Source organism: Stigmatopora nigra, chromosome 22 (genome assembly GCF_051989575.1).
Source record: "Stigmatopora nigra isolate UIUO_SnigA chromosome 22, RoL_Snig_1.1, whole genome shotgun sequence".
Classification (NCBI taxonomy): domain Eukaryota; kingdom Metazoa; phylum Chordata; class Actinopteri; order Syngnathiformes; family Syngnathidae; genus Stigmatopora; species Stigmatopora nigra.
Genome location: NC_135529.1, coordinates 8,425,089 through 8,449,564, shown reverse-complemented (window position 1 = coordinate 8,449,564; position 24,476 = coordinate 8,425,089). Strand labels below are relative to the sequence as shown.

The 24,476-nt window shown below is 42.7% G+C and overlaps 1 protein-coding gene across 2 annotated transcripts; it reads left to right on the top strand.

Moving 5' to 3' along the window:
* Window positions 1-1,416: 1,416 nt before the first annotated feature.
* On the top strand, window positions 1,417-24,321 carry LOC144215501 (methylcytosine dioxygenase TET3-like). 2 transcript variants are annotated; one of them, XM_077744477.1, is made up of 10 exons: window positions 1,417-1,544; window positions 11,019-13,794; window positions 14,857-14,947; window positions 16,024-16,117; window positions 16,315-16,523; window positions 16,682-16,832; window positions 16,921-17,010; window positions 17,563-17,700; window positions 17,782-18,136; window positions 18,435-24,321. In XM_077744477.1, the coding sequence occupies exons 2-10, from the start codon at window positions 11,067-11,069 to the stop codon at window positions 20,186-20,188; spliced, it is 5,610 nt and encodes a 1,869-aa protein (XP_077600603.1). In that variant the 5' UTR covers window positions 1,417-1,544; window positions 11,019-11,066; the 3' UTR covers window positions 20,189-24,321. The 2 variants fall into 2 exon arrangements, with proteins under 2 accessions (XP_077600603.1, XP_077600602.1); XM_077744476.1 differs by lacking the exon at window positions 1,417-1,544 and adding an exon at window positions 8,920-9,041.
* The last annotated feature ends 155 nt before the right edge of the window (window positions 24,322-24,476 follow it).

The following is a 24,476-nucleotide window of genomic DNA, read 5'->3' as shown; positions in this document are numbered from 1 at the left end:
GACCCGGTTTACCCGCGAGCGTAGATTTTTGGGCCTCTCTCCCCGATGGCACTTACCCCAAACACGCCCTCCGCTTCCGCGTAAACAGAATGGCACGTGACCCGGGTGACGTCAGCTAAAGGGGATTTCCCATCGTATACGAGAGCGTCAGACAGCTGCTACAAATGCCGCGTCACGGCGGGATTGCCTCGCCTCGACGCGGTTCACGTCCCTCTCTTTTTCGCTCGTCTCCTCGCTCGGTCTACTTCTCACACAATTATCGTCACCCGGTTTGGACTGGTTTTTCCAGTTAACCGTCTCAATTCATCGTAATTTTACACTCGCTAGTCAACTTGAACGACATTTCAATTTAACCATTGACGGAATCCGTATTTGGTCAAAGTATTATTACTTCTGGCGCTTGACGATGACTGACATTTTCTAGTTTTTGAATGGAAACGATATAATTAAGAGTTTCTATTGCGATATGAAGCAAACACTCTGGTTTTTATGGTCTTTTGGACCAATGTATGACTTTGCTGAGTCACCAATGGTGCTTTTTTGGGTCTTTTTTAGGCGGAATTGTAAATGCTGTGTGTGCAATGTTGTCCAGTCCAGTCCAGTTATTGCAGGCAGCCCTTCCTTCCACAGATGGTGCTTGATACCACATACCAGAGGCATTGTTTAGGCAAGGCAAGCTTGAAGAGATAATTGACAAGAGACATAGAGATTACCCCTCCCCCTGATGCACGTTCACGCGCATTCGCATCCCGTGCACCTTGCCGACGCTTCTTTGTCCGCCTCCTCTCACGGCGGCACCGAACAACCCAACCTCAACGACCTTTTCCCTTTTTTTTTATTTAAGTCTCCCCTTTTTTTTTTTACTAGAGTCCATTCCTCCCTTTTTTTTTTTTAGCCGCACTCCCTTTGAGCTCCTTCAGTTTCACCCTAGCAGCAAATCCCATCCTGGCTTCCGATTGGTGGACGGGCCAGCTTTTGTGCGCCGTGTCTAACGTGACGTCGCGTGTGTGTGCGCGCACGTATGTCCATATGTTGGATAATGGCCGTGTTTGGAGCGAGAATGAGGACGAACAAGGTTGGCGATGGTCAAATTATGTGCAAAAAAAAATGGGGAAGGAAAGGATAGTGTGCACGTGTGTTTTGTGTATGTGTGTGTATGGGTAAAGTAGATTTATTGGTGTATTAGTACAAGGGATTTGGAGCAAGGGAGGGGGGTGGTGAGAGAGAGAGAAAGAGAGAGAGAGGGGGAAAAGAGAGAGAGAGAGCGTGTGTACGAGAGCTCTGGCAAAACCAGATTAAAAACACAAGATGGCTTCCTGAATGAGCTGCTGGAACCCAGAGAGAGAGAGAGACGAGGGAGTGAGAGAGAGAGAAAGACAGCAAAAAAAAAAGGAAAAACAGAAAGAGGACCGTGCACGGAAAAGAAAGAGAAGAAAGGGAAAGAGGTAAAGACGAGGGGGGAGCTGGAGTCTCGGCTCCTGTCTGATGGGGATTCTGCAAAGCGACCAAGGAATACAAAGACCGGCAGCTGGCAGACTTGGAGGGTAAATATTCATCACCATGTATATCTCTACACTGTTTCATCGTTGATGAGTGGGTGGCTATGGAGGGAAGGGGATGGGGGAGGGGGGTTATGGATGATGGGATAAGGAAGGATATCGGGGGAGAATTATTTATTTTTAATAGTGGGTTGTGGTAATGTTTTTGTTTTAAGATGCTATTCTGTTAGTTTTTGTCTGATCTGTGAATTGAAAATGCTGCAGTTTTGCTTGAGATCTTCCATACTGATGCATTTTAGATGGAATTTAGATGCCATTGTTTGTGCTGGAGAGGAGGAGAATGATTCAAAGTTGACATATTTGGGTGTTTGCATGGGTAGGAAGGTTTGTCGTAATGGCAGGTGCTTTTGAATGGGCTCTTGTCGCATTATTCTATTGATTACTACTCCCCTCCCATCTGTCTGTCTATTTTTTCCTCTTGTTGGCGTGTTGAATGAGTAAAAAGATGCAATGTTTGGAGGAAAATGGCCCAAGTTGGAGCTGAGGTAAGCGAGGATGTCTACTTTTGTTAGTTGTGTGTCGCTAACATGTTAGTTGTGGCACGTTAGCTCATTACAGCATCGCACGGTGGTGTCAATTTGCTTGTTTGGGGTGCCAACGACAACTGGATTGTGTACTTTCTTGCTTTTCTAGCCTAAACCGTTGAAAATACGAACCTACAGTATTACCTGATAACGACCGGGTGGACTTAAACCGTGTGTTCATTCAAAAGTCCTAAAGGTGTAGAGTACACCTGTCAGTATCTTGGATTTCCATTTTTTTTAGTTTCAAAGTGGCCCAAATTCAACGTTCACTTCCCAATACCGAAGTCGCCGTGAGCGTCAGTGATGTACGGCAGTTTAAAGTGTCCCACGCTACCCGCTGATTGGTGCCGGCGCCGGGCATGTGTGGATACATGAGGCCGAGTAGAAAAAGAGGGAAGAAGAGGAGGAGGAAGCTTGAATTCTGGCTACAGTGCCGGGAGGGGGCGCGGCGTCCTTCCAAACATAGGTTCTGGAGTCAGATGAGGTAAAGGGAGGAAAAGTTAGTGGGTCAGGCATGCGCAATACTGTCAGTAAGCCAAAATTGGACCTGGAAGTAGCGTGTCTGTCATTGCTGGGATTCGCCGGTCCGACGGCGAAGCATTTGGCGGGATTTGGCGGGCGACCGTGTTGGGGAGTTCCGAAGGAGGATTCTCACGACCAAAGCAAACAAGTTGTACGAGAAAGTAGTACATGGAAGATAATACGCACGTTTCTGTAGTGTAGTTGGAATGCAGTTGTTGTCATAGCATAAGCATCGTACGATACGTACAAAATATTGTGCGTGTGGGTGGCGGTGTGGGTATGTTTGTGTGTGTGTGTGTGGGGGGGGGTGTTTGTATGTGTGTGTGTGTGTGTGTGTGTGTGTGTGTGTGCATGTGGGTGTGTGTGCCTATATCCCGAGACCCTGTTTGTTGTTAGTTACGGTTGCTATACAGGTCAGTGGTTCAGTGGAGTTTATCTAGTCAAGCTCTCACCATCACCCGGTTTACTAAAGGCCAAACATACTAAGCACTGCATTTTATGTTGAAGCTTGTTGCAAATATATGAAATTATGCAAATATTTACATGATTCTTATGCTGTTTCTTTTTACATTTTTTAAATTATTAGTTATTTTCAGAAAAAGTGCCTCGTTTACTCTTGTTAAGGATGTTTAATTTATATTTAAGAGCTTTTTAGTGCTACACAAGGTTGAAAATCTTTTTGGGGGTGGGAAAAGACTTTTAGAATGGCGAGAAACAGCAGATGGAATGTTTGTTAATGATATGTTTGGTTTTAAGTGGAATTCCCAGCTTGGTACGCAAAGGGTTAACACTGACCTCGTTTCCAGGGCAACGCTTGAGTGTGTGATGCAATTTTAGCTCAGGTGCTGAAACTAATGCTCTACACATAACCAATCATTAGCCTGTGTTTGTGTAGGAAGTGCTTTAGTGTATATTGCATAGACACAAGAAGTCAACACTTGCCTTTCAATATACATTTAATGTTTGTTTTTTTACTACACTTGTATTATAGTTACATTATATGTAAGAAATATGGATTTTTTGTCTTCCCTCTTCTTAGAACTTGGTGTTAAAGGTTTTAATTTATGCACTTAAGCAACTGTGAACTCTTAAAAGCTTGGCCTTAATCGTTCACTTATGTTTTACTGCTCTAAAATGGAGTTGACAGCAGTTGTTTTAATGCTGCCATTGTTGCTATCATTTGTGTTAGTAGATGAAAGCAAGGAGACTTTGTCAGCTGCACCATGCCGCAGTTAATAAAAAATGTATGGAAAGAAATGTGGGCGGACCACTCAGCTGTTGCTCACACTCTTTAACTCTTCACGTGACCGCCAGATCGGACTGGGCGCGCCTTTCCGACACAACTCCACAGCTGTTACACTTTCCTTCACACACCAATGCACTCATTTGTATTAAAACACGCACCGGTGAATTAAAGATAGGGTTTTAATTTATCGGATATTAATGACTAAATTTTACCCACATTGGAATCAATTTTTTAAAGGATTTGGATGGGTATGAAGGGCTTTAAAAATGGATCCAAGTGTGAAGATGTAGATGCATGTTAAGGAATATTGGAGTGGGTTTTTTGCATGTAAATCTGCATTGTTTGTAGTTTATAGATATGTTTTTTTGGTGAAGTAGTGGCCCTTTAAAAGCGGCTCTGCTTGAGTAGACATATGGAGAGCTAATCTTAGCTCAAGTCCTGAGAGAGACAAGAATGGGCAGTAGTCAATAGGTTACACTTGTTTTCTTTTAAATCTGAGCTAGGTGTTGAACTTCTGATCATTTTTGTACAATCCAACTGTGAATATCATCTTTTTAAATGTACAAAACAGCTTGGAAAGAATATTTTCCTGATTATATACATATTAGGTGTTAATTAGTAAAGAATGTTGGTAAGTCTGTATTGTTTTATTGTTCTAAATGGATTCAGGTCCTTTTATTTTGGTCTGTAGCCTTTTATGTAAGGGGTGGTTGTCTATTGGATGAATATTGCCTATTGATTTCATTCTTTACATTTGTAGAACAAGCACAAAGGGGAGCGCTTTAAAAAAAAAAAAAAAGGAGACCTCCAATGGTCTTCATGCAGCTGTGTAAGCCCCCGCCCATCGCTACCTTTTTTATTTATTTTCCATCTCCCACCCAAACCACTCCTCCTTTCTCTTTGTGTGGATTTCAGAGTGGAGTGTGTATGTGTGTGTGTGTGTGTGTGTGTGTGGGTGGGGGGGGGGGGGGGTCTTTATTTCTCTTTCCTTCCCCAGCTTGGCTTCTCGTGCTGACTTGCACGTGCCGAATGTCGGCTGGCATGACACTCATTGGGAATACTTACTACATGTACTGATCCAGAAATAATGCACACATTAAAAAAAATATCAATGAGTCACAAGGGAATAAGTCAAAGAAATATCGAATAAACTCTGGAAATTGCAGTATCTGCCATTAAACCAAAAGTTTTATATTTTTTTAATTGGTTTTCACTTTTAGAAAAAATCTAGTGGAAAATGTACAGTTATCAATGCACTATATCACTTTAATGAATATTTCACATTCTATCTATTGGTAAATTTTGGAAAGAACCGCTGCTAGTATTTTTGTCTGTGAATTTAATATGAGTTACTTATTTATTTATTCATTCATTCATCGATTCATTCATTTATTTATTTATTTATTTATTTTGCATTTATTTATTTTAATTTTTTTTATTCAGTCATTTATGTATTAATTTATTTATATATATTTTAGTTTCTTTATTTGTTTACTTATTTATTTATATATTTATTTATTTTAGTTTCTTTATTTGATTACTTATTTATTTATATATTTATTAAATAATCATAATAATTTTCTACTTTTAAGTGTAGACTGACAAAATGCCACCCTTTAAAAAAAACACCCGACCTTTTAGCCCAATATCTGACATGACAAAAATTTAGCTTTTTTGACCCAAATCTCCCCCATAAAATTCCAAGTTTAGCACCGACGTATTTACAGATTCTAACCCTACACCACTGTACACACTCTGTTTAGCCCTTTCAGCCTCTAGTCCCACCCTGTAATAAACCCAGTGACCCTGAGTGAACAATCCAATACTGTATGCATACTAGCATGCGCGTGTGCAGTCATGTGCATGCCAAACAAGAAATAGGGTGAGTGGTGGGGGGGGGGGTTACAGGGGGTGGGTGGGTTTGACTGGCTCTGAATGTTATTTTGTTGTATTGGCTGCAGCCTTTGCTGTCGTGCATGTCTGTGACTCGCTAATGAGAAACAGACGTTGGAAGAACACAGCGAAGGTAAAGAAACGGCGTGAAAAGCAAAAGCACCGTGAGGGGGGTGGCTTGGGTGGGCGTAGGCTGGCTTGGGTCAGCTCAGATGACCTTGATGCCATTTTACTTCAGGGCAAAGAGGCTTGTTTTGTGGGGGAGGGGACTATATGGGGAATGGAGGCCAATGGAATCTACAGTAGTGGTTTTGTTGATATTTTGTCTTTAGTGGAGGATGCCGTCATTCTTGCTCGTGAGATACTGAGGAAAAAAAAAAGCAAGAATTTAAACTGGGGGTGTTTAAATCTATGGTTTGTGGGCCAGATGTGGTTCAAGAGCGGCGCCGATTTGGTAGGCTGGTTTGGCAGCTAATGAGGGACTAAAAAAAAATGGAAATGTCACAAAGTATTGGGGAAATCCTTCAAAAGTTATAGGAAATGAATCAAAATGTACTGGATGGACTATAATGGTTGAAAGGAAAGCAATGGAATTTATATCTTAAGCTGTGGTGTTTTTGGGGGTTTATGCGAGTCGTCATTTGGAAGAAAAGATGACTCGAGCTGAGTCATTTGCCAGTTAACCAACCAATACTGTGCGCAGAATGGATTGTGTTGTGAGCTGTGCCTCCTACCTTTCTTGTGTGTGTGCTGCTTACAAAAGGAGAATGACAAAGACAAGTGGAATAACTGTGAAAAGAGTCCTTTTAGGAATATAATCAGCAGCAGGCAGGATACCACTGTGTCTTCTGTAAGTCTTCATTTTTTACTAATTAAATGTACTTTTGGTTTTATATAGTTTGTTGGAATATGAGGATGATGTCATAGTGCCAACATTGCATGTTTTAATTGTTTATGATTTAATTCAGATTTATTTGGAGTAGTTGGTATTATGGGATTTTTTTAAAAAGTGCTTAATGGATTAATTTGTGTTGAGAATATGTCGAGTTCGTATTCAAATTAATGTGTTTGCAACACGTGTTCGGGAGTTGATGTCATCTTATAAGCCTGAAGTTGCAGCTTTTTATGGGTTTACTCTTCTTAAATCATTGAATTTATGTAGTGAACACTTTGATTTGATCATTAAATGGTAAAACTGCTTTGTTGAAGGACCAATATTGCATCAGGGCCAATTATTAAGTTTTCCGTAATTTTTGGAGTTTAGTTTACACGTAATTCTCTCCTATTTTAGCCGGAATGATAATTTTTTTACACTACTTCATCCCATTTTTTAGTCAACGTTAGCTACGTATTCAACTCTTGATTTTTTGACATTGATACGACGTCGTTTGGCTAATCTGAAGAAACGTGTCACAGCAGTCGAAGTAGTCAACCGGAACACTCGTTTGAGTCAAGTGCAAGATTTGTAGTGTGCGTGTGGTCCGTGATGCCCACTGCGTGGTGCAAGCAATGTGTCGGTGGGCGGTAATGATGACACAATGACGCAGATGACGTAGGTCATGGACATGTGCTTCCTGCCTGGGCCGCTCACTCTTTTTTACTCTCTCTCATTGGTCCTCCCCGGTCAGGTGACCTACGCTCTACTTCTGTTCTTCCCCGAGAAGGCTCAGCCTGCGACGGTTCACTTTCGGAGATGACGCTCGTACGTCGCCAGAGCGCGTATCGAAATATGTGCGGCCGCCGGCGACCGTGTCCAATCCTCCGAACCGGAGAAAGCCGCAGTAAGCTCCAGCCAGAAAAGACTCGGGCGAGTCGACGGAGAGACGAGAAAGCTCGTAGAAACGACAGAGCGAGGAGGCCAAAAGGGAACAGAAAAAAGTAGGAGCAGAAGTCAGTTCTGGCAAAGAATGGGCCAAGTTCGCTAATAGCCGAGGTAATGTCTGAAAATGACAGCGGCGGCGGCAACGGCGGCGGATGACAGCGATCCGCTTTGGCCGCGGCAGCCATGTTTTTCCTTCTCCTTCAACGCAGTGATTATTGAGGAGCGACGCCACAAGGCCGACCAAGTAAGCCATTAGCAAGAGGAAGCGCTCGATTGAGATGGTGAGCGGCAACAATAGGCGGTCAAATCTTGGCCTGGTGGTCAGCGGAAAACCAAGCTTGCACGTTTTTCATACGCAACGGCTTTGTCAAAGGCGGTCCGCCAAAAACGACTCCATCATTTGCAAGAGGAACTTCCCCACAGTAGCTCTCTTGGCTTATTCCTCTAGTCTTCATCCTCGCCGAAAGTGTCATCCAATTTCCCCCTCGCCAACATATTCTGGTCCTAGCCCACATTGCCATTGCCGCCTTTCATCCTCAACTCTCTTCCCACAACGGCGGAAAGCAAAGATCATATCGAAAAAAAAAAAAAAAAACGACTCTTTCCCTCTGTCTCCTCTCACCGACGAATCCACCAACGACCTCGCTCCCAATTGCATGGCTTTAGTTCAAGATTGACGGCGTTTTTTTTTTTTTTGCCCGAACGACCAGTCTCGGTCGCTCAAAAGAGGATGTCGTCGGAAGAAAAACAACAATCGCAGGCGCCGTAGTCAACGTTGAGAAAAATAAATGAATTTAAAAAGAAAAAAAACAGTGTTATGCAGAATTGAAATGGCCGTAAAAGCTCGAAATCGATGTGATAGGTGGAGATGAACGCTGCCATGTCGTAGTAGTGGCTACAAGCCCACCGAGCTTTCTGTTTCTGTTCACTGCATGCGCCTCCATTCCGTCGTACGTGCCCGCTGTGGCTCAGATAATGGCCCCTCGCTCTATAGCACTGAAAAAGAGAGAGAGAGAGAGTTAAAGGCTGCATAAGCGGAAGGGGCGTAGCGTGCGAGAGAGTAACAGAGAGAGCAAGAGAGAGAGAGAGGAAAGAGAGAGAGTGGTGGGGGGAGGGTGCCGGCTTGCATGTGCAGCTGAGAGAGGGAGAAAGAAAGAGAGAAAGAAAGAAAGAGGATATTGAAAAAGGGGAAGGAGGAGCAGACACACAGATCATGAAAAAAAGAAGGCCAGGCCATAAAAGGACGCAAAAAGAATGACGGAGGGTCCACGCCGGCTTTGGGGGGTGCTGTGTTATTTACGTACGCTTGGCCGTGTGTGAATGCACGCGCCGGGATTTGGACGGACTGAATCAGGAAGAATACAGGTAGATTGCTATTTTGGCATTTGGACATGGCTGGCACGCCTCTAGGGGAAATGCTCTGCTTTTTTGATCCCTGACCGGGTTTATCTGTCTGGTGGACGTCTAGTGGAACGGTAGGTTGCCCTTGAGGGCTTTTGGTTATCGTTTTGGAGGGGGGTGTCTTGGTTCTGGGTGCTTTTGATGAGAAAGGGGTGGTCGGAGGGGGGGATGGCGAGTGTTGTGAATCAGGGATTTCAGTTCAGATGTCTTCTTAGTGGCTGAAGCCCCTTAGCAACACCACTCTTTAGATGCTTTGTCTCCTCCCTCTTTCATTTTCATTGTCAGTGTCAATGGAGCTTACAATTTAAAGGGCTCCTCAGGTTTTTTTCCATTTTTTTCCACAATGCAGGTTGGAATTTTTGCTAATAACAGAGAGCTTCATCCATCAGGGAAATATGAAATTGCATAGGAAGATCTACTCTGATTGTGTCATTGAATTTCCAACTGTAATGATCAGTCATGTGTAATAAATGAACTGTCACTGTGTGTTGCGATACAAACCGGGGGTGGATTTAACTCAATGTTTATCTTTTTGGTCCATTTCTACTTGGGTTTCCTATGCTTACATGTTTTAAGAGTCAAAAAAAGAGTCGCATAAAAAGAGTCGCCAAAAGAGTCAAAAAAAGAGTCGCGATGTTGCGGGATGTTGCAGTCATTCTCTTTCCACACACTGCAGTTCTCATAACAGCCGCCCGCTCACGGCACCCCCACCCCCGCCCCCTTCCTTTTTCCCGTCTGATGCTGCCGATAGCGCAGACATGGGGCCTCTCACGTTATGCCTGCCGGCTGTCCCTCGCCACCCCCTTTTTTTTAAACCCCAAACCAGCGTTTTGCGCTAGCATCGGGACCCCCCTTTGAGATCCTCCGCAGACACGCACTACAGAAGATGTATTCAAAAGATAGTCCCCATCCGGCAATGAAACACTTTAAGGAAGGGGTTAGGGAACCTTTTTTGACAGAGAGAGCCATAAACAATTCATATTTTCAATTGTTATTCATTGAGAGACATACCCAGAATTTACTAGAAGTAAAAATACGTGCATTTTTAGTCATTTTACTGCCTTTAAAGTAGAAAAAGTCTCAGATTTATTTGACAAAATTGTTACCCTGATGCTAATCAATGGGATGCGGCAATTAAACACTTTATCATTGTGTTCTGCAATCGAAAATCATCAAATGGACTTGGTTAATGATTTCTGTGCTTCCTGTGAAATGATCTATGTCGACATCCACTCCTAATCTTTCAAATCATGAGCATATTTTTATTGTGCACATGTAGTATTTTCTTAGTCCATTGTAATGACATCATTTTTTGCTTGACACAGGGTTAGGCATTATTAATCACAGGCTTGGTTAAAGTTAGTTCAATTTGTCATCTGATAAAAGTTCTGTTTCACTAGTTTTTCTCGTTTTTAGGCAGTAAAACCAAAGTATTCAATCGATTCCAGTCCTATAAGTGCTTTTTAGGTCAAAAAACAGCTTCACTAATACACAAATACAGTATACAAGTTAGATAGTCACTTTTTCCACCAACTTGAGAAAGTATATCATCAGAGTTTGAAAATCTGGCTAATTCTGTGATGTGCCCTTGTTAGAAGTGAGTTTCCGATTTAAAAACATACATAGGAAAGGACAATTACTGTCCTACATATACTCCTCAATGTGTATGTACTTCCTCCTCTACAGTCGGTTAATTTCTAACAGGTTGTTTTGTATAGTTCAACAATTCTGTAATGATTGTCCCTGTATACACAACACTTGCATTATCTGCTTTTATCTTCTAAAGCTCCATAACCTTACCTATTAACCTGTTTTCTGTCAGCCTTACATTACCGGGGCGTGTGCTTTTGTATTTGTAAAAGGTGGGAAAGAAACACGGATAGGAGAAGGGAAAGTTATGCAATCCTGTTCGTTATCAGTCTCATTTAACAATGCAGTTTAATGTCCAATCATTTTGAAGATCAAGTGTTCATTTCAAAGTGTACTTTGTCTGTAGCATTCACGAAAATGTAACTTAACGGCTATTTTTCTTCTTTATCTTTATTTTGCAGACTGTTCACGAAGTCATTTCATTGGATGGCCCCAGCGGTGGAGGCCAGATGGAAATTGGGTCACATGACCGCCTCCAGGAAGGCGTGCTGAGCCTGGATTTGTCCAATGGGGTGAATTGTTACCCGAATGATGTTGAGGCATCGATAGAAAACGATCAGAAGAGGGCGGTGGCGGGTTCAGCTCAAAGAGCGTGCTGGGTGCCAAACCATGGCAAAGATCAACGGCAACCATCGGCGAAAGATGACAGCAGTTATGCAAACGCGAGTGAACCTGTCCACCGTGTGGACATGGAAGACGCTCACAACCTGGTCACTTTTTCCGCCATCGCCGGCACCTTACCTCCATCCTCCATCTCGTCCTGTATTCAAGTGCATCCCGACACCCCGCAGTTGTATGAGAAATTCACCCGGGAAATGGGTACTACCGGAGCTAGGGTCGGACCCTCCCCTGGGGGTGTTTCTGACACAAGCCCTCCACCGGCAGAAGACATAAAAAGCCTCCAGACAGCACTGAGCCATGCAAAAGGTGGCCATAAACCTCCCAACTGTGATTGTGAAGGACCTGATTGTCCAGATTACCTTGAATGGCTGGAGAAGAAGATAAAGTTGGCTGCCGGGGAGAATCAAAACACCAGCAAGAGAACTGATTTCTCACATCCACAGCCCAACGTTCATAAATCCCATCTACAGAATCAGGCCTATCTCCAGACCAATGGCGCTCACCACCGCCCGACTTCTTCAACCCCTCAGCAACATCAACGGACGAAAAGTCGCGTTCCCTGCTCCAAACTTCCTCCAATTCCTTGCTCTCCACAGGTGCTCTCTATAGCCAAGGAAAGGAACGTCAGTCTTCAAACAGCTATTGCCATTGAAGCCCTTACGCAGTTATCAGGGACTGGGATTCTTGGTGCTAGTGCTCCAGATCAAGGCCTCCCTCATAATCATTTCCATCATCACCAAAACTTCTCATCTCCACCTCCAAATTGCACTAACTTGATTCCATCCTCTGCAGTCATCTGTCCGTCATCGCGTTCTCAGTCCGTCCCTCCAGGAGTCAACACTGACCAGCAGGCTGCAGTATCCTGCGATCACCACCGGCCTCATTCCCAAGGCCAGCCGCTTCATGCTTCTACCTCTCCATTTCCGGGCCAGAACAGTCCTCACAGTTTTGGTCGCAGTCCTCAGCAGTGGCAGCGAGGCGCACACCGGGGTTCCGAAGAGCACCTATCCGGCTATACCGGAGCACCGGACCCCATGTCAGAGCTCAAACAGCTTTTGGGTGACGCCAGTGGGAACATGGGGAATGCATCTTTTAAGTCTCCATCCACACAGAAGCTCAATGAGAATGGAGGCATGCAGGCACAGTGCCAGCCATCTTTATCCAGGATCATCAAGCAAGAGCCGGACTTTGGAGATCATTCCGACTCCATGGGGCATTACAACATGGATCGTGGTCAGTTGCAATCTCGCAACTACCCTGCTTCTCCCATGTCTCCTGGTCAAGTTCGACACTCAACTCAGGCAGCTCTGCAGCAACATCTTCACTACAAAAGGAACCTCTTCTCTAATCATTCCCCTGGCATTGGCGTACCAGGCGCACCAGGCGCACCAGTGTCCTACCATAACCCCCCAAAATGGTGGCCACAGATGGAAGCTAATGGCTTCAACCATGTGAACGTAAAACAGGAGCCTAAGGAGCCCAAAAGGAGAAAAATCAGCCAAGGATCCCCCGCTACCAAAGGTATGGGTGGGACGCTCTCCAGCCCTTCTCTTCCCAAACCCAAACAGATAGTAATCAAGAAGACCAAGCAAAAAGCCTCTGTGCCAACGTTCCTGCCTAAGAGTCAGATATCTGTGGAAAAAACATCACCCCTAACGATGGGCCGAACTATCGCCCCGAATAACCAAGGTTCACTGCCCCTTATGGCTTCCCACGGTAACTCCTCCACTCAGGCAGCTGCTGCAGCCCAATCTCAGGTATCAAGTCCCAACCTCCCAATGGCTCCTTCTATCACTAATCCTGCTTTGTCAATGAACGGTTCCAACCTCATGGGCTCCGTGCCTCCACCAATGGCCCATGCCACCCAGGCTAAGTCACAAGAAGCACTCAACTTAGCCGATAACAGCGCTAACACCGCCTCTACTCTGACCTCTGCATCTACACCAAACACCTCACAATTACCAGGGCTCACAAACATTGATCCCAAGTACGAAGAACTGATTCTGCAGTTTGAGGCAGAATTTGGAGATTCGTCTGCCCAGACAACTCCCGGCGAAGTCGTTCCTGGGACAACTGCAGTTTCTCAGACCAGCGCTCGAGATCGTACAACACCAGGCAGCCAAAATCAATCAAACTCCACCCTTTACCCGAACGAAAAGGACCCCATTAGGAACGATTCTGAAACTCAAAGTGATTTTACCTCAAACCAGGTGACCCCAGCGCAAAATCAATGGGATCTTCAGTCCACAGTCTCGAAACTTGAGGACCCCCAACTCCAAAAGTATCAACAAGAAAGTCAACTAGAGGAAAAGTTTAGCGTACCATGTTCCCCAATGCCTAAACGGATGAAAATCGAAGCCTCGGGTGACATAGCCATTCTTTCCACTACTTGCTACTCTGAGGAGGACACACCCACAAAAGATGGACTGCCATTTTCTCCATCTTTGAAAGGCTTTTTAGAATCCCCCTTAAATTATTTAGACACACCTACCAGGAGCCTGTTGGATACACCATCTAAAGATCTACAGTCGGAATACCCCACCTGTACCTGTGTGGGTGAGTCAATGCTTCGTATCTGTATACATTTTAGAAATTCTGCAACACTATGGCCACTTTCTAAGGAATTTCAGTTGGAATATGGAATGTTTGAACTTTAAAATAAGGAACATCTGCTGAAGAATTATAGTGTCCAGTAATTCTTGAAAATATAGTTAAATATAATGATTTCTAATAGCTCATTCTACAGTTTTCATACAAAAACAGAGACTCCATTGGCAACATACTGGACCAAATATTCTTGATGAATTATTGGCTTCCATGATACTCTTTTTAAGAACAATAATTGGACAAAAGTTAAGATGAAACATTAAATTGAGACAATCTTCATCACGGAAATATAGCTGGGTTATCTCCATTACCAAATATTACAATATATTTATTTCAATTATTGAATCAAAATCTATTACAACATGAATCTCTACTGAAAAATGTAATACATACAATGAGCAACTTAGATCAGACTAACTATCATTGACTTTCCCAAGTACATACAAGATAACATAACGCCCACTTAAAGGGAACATGCACAGAAATTCTCAGGCTCATTCAAGCCTCCCTTTTTGTTATTTATTTTTTTTTATAACTGTGGTCTTACCAGACTCCAGCCCGAAACACGAGGTCAAGGCAGTCGCCGACGGTGAGTGACCTTACTCGGCTGTGTCCTCCTGTGATCTACCCTGTCTCACTCTGTTGCTAACTTAATTGCTGCATGAATTTTGATTTGGGAGACTTGAGAGTTTGAACCTCAATCTCAATCCGAAAAAATGTGGCCCGGATCAGATTAATTGCCTCTGAAATTGAGCGAAACATACATATTTGCTTTCCTCAACAGCTGATTACTAATACAATAACGGACAAATCTTTGTGAGAGGTTAACATCAATGAGATTGAACTTTTTTTTAATGAGTGAATTTCCTACCACTCGTGGTTTCCAGCATTCCACAAATGCACTGTTGCTGATCATATGACACGTGATTGAAATCAGGATTGCTGTTATGTCATTAAAGTATTCATATTGCCTTTAAGGTGTAGGTATAATTTCATTCCTCTGTTTTGTAGAACAAGTCCTGGAAAAAGATGAAGGGCCCTACTACAATCACTTGGGATCTGGACCTACTGTGGCTTCCATAAGAGATCTGATGGAAACACGGTATGTCTTCTAGTTGTTTTTTATCTTCCTCCTACAGGCTCGAAACCTTCTCTCCTTCATGTCGTCCTCCTGTGTCTCCTCGCTTATTGTCCTTAAGGAATCCATGACCCAGAAAACCAACTATGGGATCAGGAAATTTCATCACCATAATATAGGCTAAGCAAAGAACCATGAAATTTCTAACAGTGGATACCATCATGACCAAATTTTCTTGATTTTACTTAGCAACGTAATGTTAAATTTCAAATAACAGCCAATGATTGGTTTGCTGATATTCCTTGAGAAGCTGTTGGTAGAAATTGTTGTTTTTGTTGAGGCATTAGTCTCTGGCGAAACTTGATGTTGTGGCGGGAGAAACCTTATATTGTTGTTTGATAAATGACATTACTCTTTAAGATCCTATAGTTCCTGGATGACCTTTGACCCAACCCTGACCCATCTAATCCCCCCTGTGGTGAAAGAGCTTACACCCCACCCTCAAAGGCTCATCCACCTTAGGGTGATTCCCATTGAGTGGAAAGCCATTGTGCGCACTGTCATGACAAATCTAGTCCCGTTAAGGTTTTCACAAAGGCAGATATAAAGTGGTCAGGAGATTTGATAGGAACCATCAGCCAACATCTAACAAGTTCTGATGGACTACTCCCACCTCCAGTGCAACCCCTGAACCCAGACTTTCCAAAACACCCATTGGCTAATAACTGACGAAACCATTGCTTGTGATGATTTCTGCATCTTTAAGACAAATATAACTTGCATTCAAGACTTATAGAATCGTAATCAAATCAATTGAACTGCTCAGTGGGAAAGAAACTTTAAAATATGCTTTGTTTTGTTTGTTTGTTTTAGCCCACTAAGCTTTTTGTTTTTGCTATTCCGATTGGTTGAACTGAAACTTCAAGAGTTTTAGTTAGAATTGTACTGTATCTTAACATCTGTTCTGTATCTTATTTGTGAGTTTAACCTAAAAAGCCATCTAGAGGCAAGAAGTGGCAGTTTTATGGAAGTTTTAAGAAGTTTTATTGTTTATAAAATAATCTATAATTAACAATCTATATTATTCTTGGCATCTGCAGGTATGGGGAAAAGGGAGAGGCCGTTAGAGTGGAAAAGGTGGTGTACACTGGCAGAGAGGGGAAAAGCTCAAGAGGGTGTCCAATTGCTAAATGGGTAAGTTGCTTTACAACTTTTCAATGCATTAAAATGGGGTGTTTTTGATTTGACTTTTATTATTTTATAACTCTGGACAGAAATGTACATATAACACTCTAGGTTTATTGGTCCACATAATAATAATGAGTGTTGCTACAAATGTTTTCTGTAAAAATGCTCCAATTTCAAAGACTATCAATGCTGATTGCTATCAGGTGATTCGCCGAGGGAGTGAGAAAGAAAAGCTGTTGTGTCTGGTCCGCCACCGAGCAGGACACCATTGTGACAACGCGTTTATCATCATTCTCATCATGGCTTGGGAAGGGGTCCCAAGATCCATGGCTGACACACTGTACCGCGAAATCAGCGACACCCTCACCAAATTTGGCAACCCCACCAGTAGGCGCTGTGGCCTCAATGATGAGTAAGTAACTCGTCCGGGGGGCCAATATTTTAAATGTTAAATATTGTTGCATTTGCATCAAATAAAAATATTTTTTGTATCAAAAAAATATGATATGACGGAATGATTCTGTCCATTTTCATTGCAAAGCTGTTCTTTCTCACTGTCGCCCTCTGCAGTCGTACATGTGCCTGTCAAGGCAAGGATCCTGACACTTGTGGCGCCTCCTTTTCTTTTGGCTGTTCTTGGAGCATGTATTTTAACGGCTGTAAATACGCCCGAAGCAAAACACCGCGCAAGTTTCGGCTACAAGGAGAACGCCCTGACGAGGTACTACTTCGGATAATTTTGATTGTTTGTACATTTTTGTTGCTGTTTGGAATGTATAATGTAATGTTTTTATTTCTTTTCTCACCAGGAGGGAAAACTCAGGGATCAATTTCAGAATCTAGCCACTGAGGTGGCTCCATTGTACCAGAGGCTGGCTCCTCAGGCCTACAGTAACCAGGTTTGTTCATTGAAAAACATATGGGGACAGTGTATAGTTCAGGGGTGGGCAAAGTTTTCGGCCCGGGGGCTACATTGACTTTAAAACTTTGACAGATGGGCCGGGTCAGCACAAGATACGATACATATGAAAAAGTGCATCTGTTAACAGTAGATATGAAATATAAACAGAAAAAAAGGACTAAAGTATTAACTTACTCATCATTAAAGTGAAAAGTATAAAGTACAAAGTCAAGTAAAAAGGAATGTATTATGAAATATTAAAATGTAATTTAAAAAAAAGATAGAGGGGCTGTAAAACACAAAAAACAAATAAGAGTGGACATAGCTACTGCCACTGGCTTCCGCGTGACGGCGCCATCTTGGGGAGAAAAAACATTTTTTGGACAACGTCGGCGGGTCGGATTAAAAATCCTAGCGGGCTGTATGTGGCCCGAGGGGCGTAGTTTGCCCATGTCTGGTATAGTTCTATGCTGTGTTGCCATCGACGTAATATTAAAAATGTCAACGTTTGGCTTGCAATAACCATATAATTTTTTGCTCTGTTCATCAGTGTCAGTCAGAGACGAAAGGTTCGGACTGCAGGTTGGGTTTGAAGGCGGGTAAACCATTTGCTGGAGTAACCGCTTGCTTGGACTTCTGCGCTCACGCCCATAAGGACCAGCACAACCTTCACAATGGTTGCACAGTGGTACGATCTCGGACACACTGGGATTGGACTTAACGTTCAAATGAAATGTTAAAAACTGTGCGTTTGTGACTGGGTTTTTAGGTGTGCACTTTGACCAAAGAGGACAACCGAACGGTAGGGGAGATCCCTCCAGATGAACAACTCCACGTGTTGCCTCTTTACAAAGTCTCCATCACAGACGAATTTGGTAGCGAAGAAGGCCAGCGCCAAAAAATGAAAACGGGGGCCATTCAGGTGCTTCAGGCTTTCCGCCGAGAAGTACGTAAGTTACCCGAACCGGCCAAATCGTGTCGACAACGCCGCCTGGATGCCAAGAAAGCGGCATCGGAGAAGAAGAAGAGTAAACTTCAGCAGCAAGTGACAGCAACACCAGAGAAAACTGTAGTCAAGACTGAAGCATTTTACAATGAGTCTCCTCAACATCAAGACAATAAAGGTTTGTCTTTAGTTTTTAGTATTTGTTTTTAATGCTACAATGAGAAAAAAGCATATGTTGAATCTACGATAGCTGTGCTTGCCAGAATATCACCATTTAAAAAAATAATAATAATAAAAACTGGGATAACCATGAAATTCAAATACTTAGCTACTTAGCTCGGTAGTCAGGACGTTCGACTGCCACACTGATGGGGTGGCTTCAAACTCTGTAGTTCTTGCAACCACAGCTGACATTAATTTGTTACTGTGTGTTATTATTTTAACTCTTTCTCTGGACTTCTTTTGGCATTTTCCAGCAATTGTAAAACAAGAGGTGAAACCCAACATAAAGAAGGAACCTTTCAACGGATCAATGGATGGATACCCTTTGCAAGCAGCCGATGCAATCAAGACCATGTGCCCACATCCTGCCTACTATGCAAGGGGAGGCCTCCCCACAACTGGCCAGCCCTCTGCAGGAGACCCCGTCAACGGCTACAACCACAATGCGCCAGCATCGCACTACGGATTCTACAACTACTCCCCCAACGCACTTTTCGCGCCGAAAATGAGGACCTACGAGGGCCGTAACAGCTCCATGGCCAAAGCAGGAAGAACAACCTTCCAGGTTGACAAAAAACCTGACGTCCAGAGCCTTCAGGCTAGACTGGCTCATTCCTACCCGGAGCAACACAACAAAATGGGTCCCCAACAGCCATCAGACTACAACCAGTCACGTCCTTCATCCGTCTCCTCCGAGTCCTCCAATAGAGCAACTCCGGTCATTAAACAGGAGCCAATGGACATGCCGGTGTGTGAGGACGGAGGGGCGAATCCAGGTGGCCCCACCACTCCCAGTCCCAGCCCCAAACCCTGCGCCTGGCCGGGAAACAGGTTCAATGGAAATGTTGTCCCCACAAACTGGGAACATCCCAATTCAAAACAACACCCTGAAGGCTTTTCTAACACAGACAGGCAAACATTCCACCAGCAGCCACCCTCTCCGTACCCACAACCGTGGATATCCTACCCCAGCTCTAATACCCAGAGGGGCTCCCCTGCTGCCTCACCTGTCCCGAGAATCCCACCTTCTTCCCCGTCTCCCCACTTGGACGTCTTGGGGAACACCAACCAAGGATCTCCACGTCCATCCACTCCACGCACAAACACTCAGTCAGGTATGGGTCAGCCCTTCAATTCTCAATCCCCCTCACACAGACCCCAGCCCATGGCTTCCCGGCAGTGGGCTAGCCCCGCCCAGAGCCCCGACCCCCACGCGTGGGCCGCGGGGCACGGCGCGTACAGCCCCGGTTTGAAGCACGGCCATCCAGCCGGCGCCTACCCCGACAAGATGTGGTCCAAAACGGGCGAAAGCGGCTGTTCCACTCCTCTCGGAGTTCAGGAAAAAGCCTGGAAATCTTGCGGGGGATCGGCGGCGGGCAGTACCCCGTCGCCTACTCCCGAGGGACGCCTCTTCCCCGACGCTTTGCAGCAGTCGGAACAGGCTCGCTGGGACGCCGGTCGAGCCGAGAGCGACGGCGAGAGCACCAGGGGGCGCTACGACGACGACGAGGTATGGTCGGACAGCGAGCACAATTTCCTGGACCCCAACATCGGAGGCGTGGCCGTGGCGCCGGCCCACGGCTCCATCCTGATCGAATGCGCCCGTCGGGAACTCCACGCCACCACTCCTCTGAAGAAACCCGATCGCTCGCATCCCTCTCGCATTTCCCTGGTCTTCTACCAGCACAAGAACCTCCAGCAACCCATGCACGGATTAGCTCTGTGGGAAGCTAAAATGAAGATGCTAGCAGAACGGGCCGTCCAGAGGCAGCAGGAAGCCGCTCTACTGGGGCTCTCCCAGGAGGAAATCAAGGCGCTCAGTAAGAAACGCAAATGGGGGACCATGGCGGCAGCGGCGGCGGCGGCCAAGCCCGGCGCCGGACAATCGAAAGACAAGAGGGAGGGCCCGGTCACGAGGTTAGCTCCCACTTGCCACACCACCTCCACGGTCAATGCGTGTCCCTATGCCTTCACCCAGCTCACTGGACCGTACAGCACCTTTGTGTGACGGACCAATCGCTAGCCAGGTGAGCCAGGTAAGATGGATGGGCAGAACGAATGTTTCTCGCATGTCACGGAGTCTGCCGTCTATCTTTTAGATCCATCCGAAGCCCGTACTCCAAAAGAATGGGGACACTTTTATCGTTGTTGTTTTTATTTTTGTTTTTTTTTACCTCATGTCAGGCAGTGTTTAGGCTTTGGACACATTCACTGCCTGTGGTGCTCTTCCTCTCTCGTACCCAGAGAAGGAAAATCCATTGCTTTTTTCTTGTTTATAGAATTTTAATGACTCTAAATATTGCTATTATCGATATTACTAAGATTGCAATTGTTACTGTTAATGTTGTTATTACAGGTATTATAATGAAGAATGGTTTTGTTTTGTTTGTTTTTTTTATCATGGTTGTTTTTAAATGTTGTTATTATTCACGTGGGATTGCGTTTTGACTTTGGTTGGGGTTGTTTTTCATTGGTCGCTCTTTTTTTTTTAGGTTTTGATTTACGTTATTAATCTTCCAGACGTACAAAAAAGAGGATTTGTTATCTGTTGACAAGAGATTGGTCTTTTTAGTGCAAATCAGAAGTCAATGGCTCAAATTATGATGAAAAAAATGACATTTTTGATCCCCCGTCATGCAATTGGGCACCAAAATCATTCTTTTGGATATCGCTTCACATTTTTAACACATTTTCTACATACATTTGATCACAAAAAACATTTTGGACCTCCAATTCAAACAATCATTGCCCAATCAACTACTTTCAATGGCATTAAGCGTTCCAATTGGTGTCCCAGTTGTGGAATGATTTGCACTTAAAGATATCCTTCTCTTGTCTATAACGTCCTCTTTTCTACACCTCAGAAATTTTGACTGGTGCTCAAACCTTCATCTCCGATGGATTTTCATTCCACTTCCTCCTTTCCATGGCACTTGATGCTGTACTTGGGTGCTATAGCCAAAATCAAGACCACACGGTATTGGAAAGAAATCACTTTTTCAGCAAGTGTGCTATTTTTGTGCTTACCTCGTTGGCGTTTTCAACCCGATTCAGTCTGTGATTATTATTAACGCATGGATGGAGTTTATCCATCTCATCAATAGGGAGTTTACACTGAGTTTTAGACTCTAGAGGGCAGGCTTGACTCCCTTTTCAGAATAAACCAAGATCAGAGTCGAAAAGAAGCTAGTGTCTTTTGCCATAATAACTCTTTGAGGCTCCTTTCTATTGAAGCTGAAAACCTGGGTTTGAACACATGTGGTAAAAGTACTTTTTAGACCATCTATGCTTACACTTTGGTGCTCTTCTTCTACACTTGATTTGCCCCTCTTTGTGCTCGGTGCTGCCATCTACAAGCCAAGTACGACGGGTTATTACGTTTTTTTTTTTTTTTGTTTCGTAATGGCGATGGGACAATTTTTGAAGATTCGGACGTGGCTTAGATTCTGGGAGTTGATGCTGAATATTTCCAGGGGAAAAACTGTTTCTCATTTTGCACAGGCAATTGTGTAAAAGAGCCGAAATGTGAGAGATGCTTGAATGGCGTCTCTTATCTGAATGACCTGAATTTCTTGTTTTGACTTCTTACAAAGTTAATCTTTAAAATTGGTTTTGTCACAAATGGAAAACATGACGCATTTTTGTATGCAGGTTGACTCCCGGTTGCTAAGCTGTGTTTGGGGTCATGAAACTTAACCCTTTTAAGGTTTCTTCTTTAGAAAAAACTATAATAATAATGCAACTTTGCCTCTTAAAGCATATCTGAGCATCATTTTAGCCACTAAATAAATTGGCATTCAAGAGTAAACAACCAAAAATAAAATGCTCTTCATGTTTAGATATCGGGTTTCAAATTTAATATCATGTATATTTCAAAATAAATCACTTCTTTAAGGACAAAAAATTTAATTGGAACTAAATTAAAATAAATAAAATAGTTTTTTCTTCCCCATGCTAACTCATTGCCTGCCATTGACTAAAATGGACGTCTGATTCATTTGAATTTGGCAGTGAATGCTAATCAATCATTGCCATTGATGATCCATTTTGTCAAAATGTCTTGAAAGACGGCAGGCAATGAGTTAAAATCAATACCTAGCTGGTCTCCGGCACCCTACCTCACGCAGTAGAGACACTGGTCCCAATTCCAACTTTGTACCGAAGGCAGAAAATCACTCAAAGTATCTTTATGTGCTCAAATTCTCCACAATCATGTTAATGTTTTTCTCATTTTTTTTTCTTTTTTTTTGTACTTTTATTTATTAATATTGTTGATAATGATTGTCTTGTTTTCCCCCCTCATTTTTTTATATAGCTAATACAAATTGTACAGAGAAAAACAGATTTATAAAAGCACTTTTAAACTTGATTTTAATGACGAAAAGAAAGACGATTATTGACAACTTGAAGGTTAGGGGTTCTTTTTATTATTATTATTTTCCGAAGAGAGATACAAATGTAAATAGTAAAATATTTAGGTAAAACTATTTAAACTGGTGAGAATAGTATGTAAATCCTAAAAAAAAAGTGTAGGGGGTATTTTGACAACAATACACTTGTACCTTGTGTTTAGCGTGTATATGTATACTTAGTTACACATTTCTTGTACTCTCACAAATACTGTAAACGTATCCTTAATCGGCACGTAACAGGTTAAGGTAACCTTACTTGCTAAATATGAATTATGCCATCCAATTTTAATAACTTTACAACTCCAATTATACTGCAAAAACTTAATACCTGCAACAGTATAAACCATAATAACCAGATAATAATTTTCCCTAATAGAAAAATAACTCATGTATAGCTGGACTAGTATGCAAGTGTTTTTTTTTTTTTTTTTTTTTTTTTATGAGCCCAAAACATAGAAACATACTCAACCTTCATTTGTTTTCAAGAAAATGACATCATGCCTTATTTCGCAAAGTTCAAAGTTCATGGTAGGCAATGTTCCCTCTAATTTTTCATGTAAAACATCCTGTAAAACACAAAAAAACATAAGAGTGGACAGAGCTACTGTCACTGGCTGCCCGGTAAACGGCGCCATCATGGGGATAGAGTAAAAAACAACATTTTTTAAAGTTTGGATTTTATTTACTGCACGCCTTATCATTGCTGCTGCGCAGAGAAGATGAAAGTTTAGAGGGAACATTGATGGTAGGTCGACTTTGTACACTAAAAAAATTTTTTTTGTTCATTTGTTTTGGTAGGGGGACCAAATTCATCAAGGTAACACACACACACACACACACACATCACAATATTCACTTGCATACAAATTGGTGCATAATATAACCTGTATCAAAGCTTTTGGTCAGTGCTATGAAATCAATGAAAAACCTTGGAAAAACTTTAGAAATCTTTATCTCGTCTGCCACGGCTATTTTTTTTACAAAGCCATGGGTTTAAGTTTTGAGCTGAAATGTCCCTGGTGCTTATTTATTCAAATGCTGCACATCTTTTGTACCCGAAAACCTGACCATTAAGACACTCAAATACTATTTTTTTTCCACCCTCACACTACTTGAAATCCTTTTTATGAGACGTAACCCTGGGTTGTGATGAGTATCTGAATTTAGTTTGATACATCACATGCAAGAGACCCTTTTAGGATGTTGTTGTAAATGTTGCAGTGAAAGAAAAAAAAATAGTTAATGTGTACTGCCTCCTTATATCTTTTTCCATTCTACTCGTTTGTGTACTTTTTTGTCATTTGTGGACACACACATATACATAGTTAGACATTTGCATCACTATGCATGGCCTCATTCACTTTTTTTAAAGTACATTTACTTCAAGGCTACTGTTAACGGCGATAGACGTCCAATTTATTTGGACTAGATTAAATTTTTTATTGCCAAACACCCAATTTAAATGAAATATGAAGGTAAAAAAAGCAACCCTTTAGTCACAAAAATGTAAAGGAAAAATAACTACTTCCATAACTGGCAGCTACATAATTTTCCAATTGTTTTTTTTTTTCATTTTATTTTCCATGTCCAGGATGCAGTATGTAAAAAAAAAGTGGTTTTGTTCTCTCTTTGTAGCTGTATGGTGTATTATGTGAATACATAGTGTATTTGGTAAAAATACCACAATATTGTTTTTTCGTTGAGCTCTAAAATAAAACATTGAAGTCAATCGACCATTGTCTTTCTTTGCAATCCACACCAAAAAAAAATAGTATTTTGTTTGCTCGGTATTATTATTATTCTTTCTATTTTGACAAATTTCTACTTTTATTGGAAATATGTTTTGTATATATATCGAGGGTGGCCAACTGCAGTTTTTTCTTA